The following is a 7494-nucleotide window of genomic DNA, read 5'->3' as shown; positions in this document are numbered from 1 at the left end:
GTAACAAATGCTTTAACCGAATTAATACATGTATTTGAGATTTCTTGTCACAATGTTCACAGAAATATATATATATACCCATAGTCTTCTATCGCACTCAGCCACTAATTATCCATATTTGCACTTTGGGCTTAAAATCTTCTACATATTAGTGGCAATACTAATCAGTCAACAGCTTCGCATCTGTTTTTCAGTAATATAGCATATACAAGTAAAAAAGGTGATTAAGAGGTTAATTTTCAATCATATAATCCATAATCACTATCCATATTCATAATTACAACAGTGTGATGTTTTTTCCACAACATTATATCTTCATATTGTGTTTGTGGGTGTGTCATGGATACCATACTAGTGTAGGCTCAAAAGACACACACTGAGATGAGTTGCACTGTTTTACATAAAGTTTGTTGTATACAAACTAGTTTAATGGCCGAGCAGCATTTGCAAGAAATCCTTAACTCATTCCCATCTCAAGATTTGCAAAAGAGAGAGGACTAAGGAAACAGAACATTAGATGCAAACTATACTGAAGACAGACAGACAGAGAGAGACAGAGAGAGGGAGAGACAGAGAGAGAGAGAGAGAGAGAGAGAGAGAGAGAGAGAGAGAGAGAGAGAGAGAGAGAGAGAGAGAGAGAGAGAGAGAGAGGAAGAGACAGAGAGAGAGAGAGAGAGAGAGAGAGAGAGAGAGAAAGAAAGAGACAGCGAGAGAAAGAGAGAGTCAAGGAAAGGCAGACTATTACAATAGGCTGTTCCTTGATCCTGACAACCAAATTATTATTATATCTTTTCACTAATGATTCTTGATCTTTCTGCTGTATTGTCTAGTTTTATTCCTGGCCCATTTGTTAGTTTTTCTAGCATTGTGCCATTTTATCATTATGTTTTATTTTTTTGCTGGTGTTGTATGTTGATATTTATTTTCTTTTTCTCACGCAATAATGTATCTTTACACCTTTAAAAATATGTGATAACAGCAGGCCTCCATTGAGAAGGCAGTTCAACTGACACTGCCTGAATCTGAGTTTCTCTCTCATTCCCCCAAAGCTAGTAGGGTGAAGTGCCTTGACCAAGGACACAACATCATTTGGCACGGCCGGGAATCGAACTGGCAACCTTCAGATTACTAGCCCGATTCCCTAACCGCTCAGCCACCTGACTCCCTGTTCATCTCTCAAAAGGGAAAGAAAAAGGAGCAATAGTCTCATAATTTTTTCCAGAGCTGTATATCTATATATCTATATCTATGTATATCTATCTTCTATCCATTCATTGACATAAAATTGTTCTGTGTGGCTGTAAGCAAAAAACAACTGAGCAATCAGGATATTGTTAAATCTCCAATTTATTAATAAACAATTTGTCAAATAAAATAATTTCATAGTATCTTTGTACAATGACACAGGGTTTCTGAAAGTTTCCTTCAGTAGAGAATCAGCACAACTGTTACTCATAAATGGTCAATCTTTTCTCCCGTCTTTCATAAAGAGAAAAATCTGAACCTACCAAATCTCTTTTTATGTCCTGAAACATTTCATAACTTTTGTTGTTATAACTTGTCAAAGTTACAGTTTAAAAAACAGCATTAAAAAGGATTTGATTTGAAACAACACAAAACTGGTCGTAAACAACGATCTGCCATTTTATGAAGACAAACAAGTATGATCCAGCTCTCATCAGTAATCTGTGGTAAACGCGCTTCCCAAAAGTCCCCGATGAACCCTCTATACGCATCCACCCGTCTCCCCCTCCTGCTCTCAGATGACGCCCCCCTCCCTGCGGCCTCTCGCGTGCCTTCACTCTGACTCCCCTTGCTGCTCCAGTATGAGGTGAGACAGCGAGTTGATGTCCGTCACTGTGGGATTGCTCTGGAGCACCAGGGTCACCATGCTGTCCTGATCCGGGAACACCTGAGACAGGCCCTCCCTCAGCCTGGCTGTTTCTGCGGGGCTCCTCTCTGCCCAGGGACCCTGGCCCCTGCCCTGCCCACAGGGCTCTGCCCTCCCCTTGCCTCCTTTCCTCCCCTGCCCTGGGCCAGAGCTGAACTCCGAGCCGGTGGGGACCCCTGGTGTCCGATCACGGAACTGCAGGCCCTCTGTGTGAGGCCGAGGGGGGCTGGAGGAAGGAGGAGGGGATGATGACAGAGTGTGAGAGAGAGAGAGAGAGAGAGAGAGTGTGAGAGACAGAGAGAGAGAGAGAGAGTGTGAGAGATAGATAGATAGAGAGAGAAAGAGAGAGACAGAGAGAGAGACAGAGAGAGAGACAGAGAGAGAGACAGGGAGAGAGAGAGTGAAATAACAAGGGAGGGAGTGCGAGATTCAGTGAGCTCATGATGTTCACATCCAAGCGGAAAGGCAGATGAGTCTGTGTGTGTGTGTGTGAGAGAGTGTGATACCTGTGCTGGGAGCGCAGGAAGTGATCCAGGTGTGGCCCTCCTCGGCCGAGCGGATCATCCGGCACCATGAAGTGATCCCCCACGAACGTGTACTGAAGCAGTCTGGATTGGAACCAAGTCAAGAGTCGTTGCAGGAAACAGGAAGTCGAGAGTCAACATAAAACCTATGGAGTCGACGTCTATGTCGAGGTACACCGACTAACCCAAATGATAAACACAGCTAACTTAAACAAAAAGCAATAAACCACAACAGAAATGCGATGTGAGGAATGAACAACCACATTCATTTTGACTCCTTCCTTAAATCCCTTTTCTTCCTTCCTCTACCTTTTCTTGATGATATCTATCCACTCATGCGACTCGTACAGGAGGTCTCGGAGGTTGTCGTTCGTCACGATCACCCCGTCTGTCTTGTGGGCCAGCTGCAGCATGAACCTGTGTGGGGGGGGGGCATGAGAACAGGGAGTCAGGTGGCTGAGCGGTAAGTAAGTCGCTCTGGATAAGAGCGTCTACTAAATGTAAATGTAAACTAAGGAAAGAAGGATGAGTAGAGCGAGCGAGAGACGAGTGCAGAAAGAGGGATGATTTCTCGGATGAAGCGAGGGAGACGAAGAGAGCAACGCAGAAATCCTCTTCACCTCTTACACCGAAATCGTACAGTTATTCGTGTTTTAGAAGTAGCTTCTAGACATTTCCGTACCACGTGCTGTGTAAGCAGGTTATTACACAGAGTGAAACGACCTCTGACCTGTCATCGTAAGAGTTGATCCTCTTCCCCTGCACCTCTCTGGACGGAGTGTAGGACAGGAGACCGAGGTTCTGCAGCTCGGTTAAATAGTGCTGTTCTGGAGGACACACACACACACACACTGGGGTTAAATAGTGCTGTTCTGGAGGACACACACACACACACACTGGGGTTAAATATTGCTGTTCTGGAGGACACACACACACACACACACTGGGGTTAAATAGTGCTGTTCTGGAGGACACACAAACACACATACTGGGTTTTGACACAGAAGAGCATGCAATCCCATACAAATTCTCTCACAAACACCATGTTACTATTAATTGTATGTTTGCACATTAGTCATTTTAAGTCTATATATATATATATATATTTATATTAATAAGAAATAGATATTCTACTTAAAAATGTGATGTTGTAGCTTATAATTTACACATTTGCTACACATGTGTTACACATGTGCCCTGTGTTACATATGTAGCAACCCTTGTGTGATCTCTGCAAAATACTTTGACACGGCCCCTTGTTCAGCTGCACAGGAAGTGTTACCTTTGACCCTGGAGTCTCTCTTGGATCGCCACTGTGGAACGAAGGTGGTGATTCGGCGATGACCTCGGTTCCAGAAGTGCTGCACTGCCAGGGCTATGCCCCGACAGGAGAAGAACTGGCCCAGCCCATGACTGCAGGGATTTAAAGGGACAGGTCAGCCTTTTATTCATAGTCAGCTATTAGAAACAGGTTTTGTATCGAGGACATTCGTGCAAGTCTGGAGCAAATATTCTCATAGAAAGAGATTGCTTCCTTAGGAAGATGAAAAAAGATTTATAATATTAGAATGTTATTACGATAACATAACATTAACAGCGTGTGTATGTATTGTGCACAATATCGAATGTTCTATATCTGCTTTCTCTTTCTCTCTCCCCCTTTCTTTCTCTCTCTCTCTCTCTCTCTCTCTCTCTCTCTCTCTCTCTCTCTCTCTCTCTCTCTCTCTCTCTCTCTCTCTCTCTCTCTCTCCTCCATCCACCTGTTCTCACCTCATGGCCACGTTGCTCCCGTCGATGACGATCATCCTCAGGCCCGGGTCACCGGGGTCACCAGTCAACTGGAGGTCAAAGGTCGTCTGTAGCCCCTCCAGGAAGCGCTGCTCTCCCGTCACTACCGCCCCTGACGGCATGGCCGGGAGACCCCGTCGGTCCCTCACAGTGGGGGCAGGGGGGTTGCTGATGGTGGGGGTTTGGATGGGGGAAAGTGGGCCAGTGGGTTGAGGAAGGAGGTAGGTGGGCTGGGGGGCTTGCGTCGGGGGGTAGGTGGGTCGGGGGCCAGGCTCGGGGGGGCTGGCTGGGGGGATATGCAGGGTGGAGGGGTAGGTGCTCTGGGGGGGGCCTCTGACCCTCTTGGGGCTGGCGTGGAAGGGAGGGTGCGCCTGGTTAGCGTGCGAGGGGAGTGCCGCCAGAGGAGAGCGGTTAGGCGGGGGCGGAGACAGTGGGAGACGGGGTAAGACGTTCAGCTGGGCTTGATCCGGTCGGGTGAGTGACGCAGCTGTGGTTATGTCTCCTTCTCCTCCACCCTCCGCACGTGCCTGCCTGTTCACATTCCTCCTCGCCCCTCCCTTTTCCACACCAGTGGAAGCAAACAGCTCCGCCATCTCCTCCTCCTCCCCCCTGTTTTTCTCCGCCTCTCCGCCTCCCCCTTTCCCAGAATCCCCCGGCCCTGGCCCCTCAAGGCCAGGCTCGTCCACCTCCCTCGGCCCCTCCTCCCTCCCCGCCGCCCCGCACGCCTCCGTCTCCCTGGCTCCGCCCTCCTCTCGCTGCAGCTGCAGGAGGAGCTGGTGGGTGGAGAGTTGGGGCAGGGAGCCGTAGACCTCCACCACCTTCTCCTCCGCGTAGCCGCAGCTCACGGCCGCCTTCGTCAGCACCCCGAGGACAAAGTCGTCGCCGTCGCCCCCCTCCCCCCGCCCCTGGAGCCCCTCCAGAGGCACCACGTCCCCCAAGTCGGGCACCCTCCCGGCCTTCTCTCCCCCCCCGCACCGCCTCGTCCGGTTTCGCCGGGACGCCCGCCTCCCCCCCCCCTTCCCCGCCGTTGTCCTCCCAGTGCTCGGTCTCGCTCGGCCGGTTCCGCTCCCTCGCCTGGCGGTCGCTGCGGTCCTGCTCCTGCTGCACCAGGTCCAGGATCTCGGAGGCCTCCCTGGGCCCCGTCCGCGACACCACCCTCCTCACCACCCGCTCCGCGTAGCCCATGGTGGTGAAAAACTTCAGCAGGAGGCCAAACTCTTTCCTGCTGCCCGCCGACAACAGCCGCTCTCCCCCCTCCTCCTCTTCCTCCTCTCCTCGTCTGACCCCTGCTCCTCCTCCCCCACCTCCTGCGGGGAGCGTGTCCGTCGCCCCCCCTCCTCCCCCTCCGCCCTGCCGCGAGGGTCCTCTCTCAACATGAAAGAGCGAAAGAAGCCATCGAGGGGAGTCCCGTCGCTCCCCGTCTCCCCTCCTCCGCCCACACTGCCACCTGTGCTGGACGAAAAGGGCGACGGTCGTAAAAACGGCTCGATGTCACGCTCTGGACTTTCTGGAAGTTGGACCGGGGAAGTCCCTGCGTCAGGGGATCTCCTACGAGGGGTCCAGGTCTTTGGTCCAGATCAGTTTTCAGTAATCTAAAACCGTCCTGGGTTTCCCAGAGCCCCCTTGGGTGCCCAGTGTCTCTGAGGACCGCGTTCTCCTCCGACACCACCACGACTGGGTCCGAACCCAGCCCGGACTCCCTCACAAGGTCCAGAAGGTTCTCCTTCACAGCCCCGGGCAACACCAGCAGGTCCAGAGTGTGTCTGTCCTCCCATATCTCCACCAAGGACTTGAAGGCCCGACGTGAATCCAGGGACTCGCCTGAGCCCCTTTCCCCGCTGTCGGCACGCCGTCCCTGGGTAGCCTCGTAGCGCTCGACCAGGTCTGTGATTAGAGAGTAGGCCTTCACCACTGGTTCCGTAAGCCCAGATATAAGAAGGAATCCTGGGATCCCACCTGCGTCGGGAGGGAGGGAACGGACACATTTTACATTACATTTATGCATTTAGCAGACGCTTTTATCCAAAGCGACTTCCAAGAGAGAGCTTTACAGAAGTGCATAGGTCACAGATCATAACAACGAGATAGCCACAAAACATTGTGGGCAGCCAGACCATGAAGCACACATTGTGGAAACCAAATAAGTGCCAATGGGAAGAACAATAAGAGCGGCTATAAACATGACCATAACATGAAAAACACTCTAAACCGACATGACCAAAACATGAAAAACACTCTAAACCGACATGACCAAAACATGAAAAACACTCTAAACCGACATGACCAAAACATGAAAAACACTCTAAACCGACATGACCAAAACATGAAAAACACTCTAAACCGACATGACCAAAACATGAAAAACACTCTAAACCGACATGACAAAAACATGAAAAACACTCTAAACCGACATGACCAAAACATGAAAAACACTCTAAACCGACATGACCAAAACATGAAAAACGCTCTAAACCGACATGACCAAAACATGAAAAACACCCTAAACCATAATGCTCTCTCCACTCGTCTAACGTCAGTTATTATTTCCTTCCACCCACCCAATCTTTCCATCCAATCGCTGTGTGTCTCTAACTGAACTGGAGGACTTACCACTAAATGGGCTGAGGTGTTTTCATCAGGGAGTCTAGGAACAGGCCTCGGGCACCGCAGAACACGCAGTGGAGAACCCCAGGGTACGGAACCTCCTGCTGTTCCTCCTGATTCACAACACCCCTCACAAACAGCTGCAAGAGACAACTTAGAACGTGATGTCCTTGTGAGAAATAACAATAATATTATCGTTATTTGACCCTGAGAGAGGGACTAGGGCTTCTCATACGAAACAACAAAACAGGCTATTCTCTGAGCAGTGCGAGTTTCATAAGAACCTAATCTTGTTTATTTATAAAATGCCTCGAACGTAAACGTACTACATCTTGTTCTTTCTGAATCCTTTTCCACGCACAAACTTCTTCCAGTAACTGCCTCGACATGCTCATTTCAAAACACAGGCACACGAGATATGTTACCTTGGCAGCAGTCACGTCTTGTCTCGTCCCTCTCAGCTTGAGCCAGATCTGCCCGCTGTGTGGCATCCCAAGCTCCTCCTCGGCCCCGATCTCCATGGTAACCCCAAACACCCTCCTCACATTGGGGTGGAGGGACAGGAGAGCCCCCCTCAGAGCCCCCGCACACGCAAACTCATCCTCCACCTGCTCCTCCCCACCTCCGCCCCTCCATCCTTTCTCCATCCCTCCTCCGGCCACGCAGGGAAGGAGGCCAGGACAGGCC

General features: G+C 50.3%; 1 protein-coding gene across 1 annotated transcript; it reads right to left on the bottom strand.

The window, feature by feature from the left end:
* Positions 1-1329: 1329 nt before the first annotated feature.
* Positions 1330-7457, bottom strand: khnyn (KH and NYN domain containing). Its single transcript, XM_062449945.1, is given in 12 exon segments — positions 1330-2117; positions 2398-2499; positions 2725-2832; positions 3146-3242; positions 3698-3828; positions 4186-5159; positions 5209-5489; positions 5492-5759; positions 5762-6159; positions 6810-6833; positions 6836-6947; positions 7233-7457. Coding segments are annotated over 12 exon segments (3036 nt in total). The 5' UTR covers positions 7455-7457; the 3' UTR covers positions 1330-1798.
* Between the last annotated feature and the right edge of the window lie 37 nt (positions 7458-7494).

The sequence above is a fragment of the Osmerus eperlanus genome, chromosome 23 (genome assembly GCF_963692335.1).
Source record: "Osmerus eperlanus chromosome 23, fOsmEpe2.1, whole genome shotgun sequence".
NCBI lineage: Eukaryota > Metazoa > Chordata > Actinopteri > Osmeriformes > Osmeridae > Osmerus > Osmerus eperlanus.
This window is presented reverse-complemented; position numbering and strand designations above follow the sequence as displayed.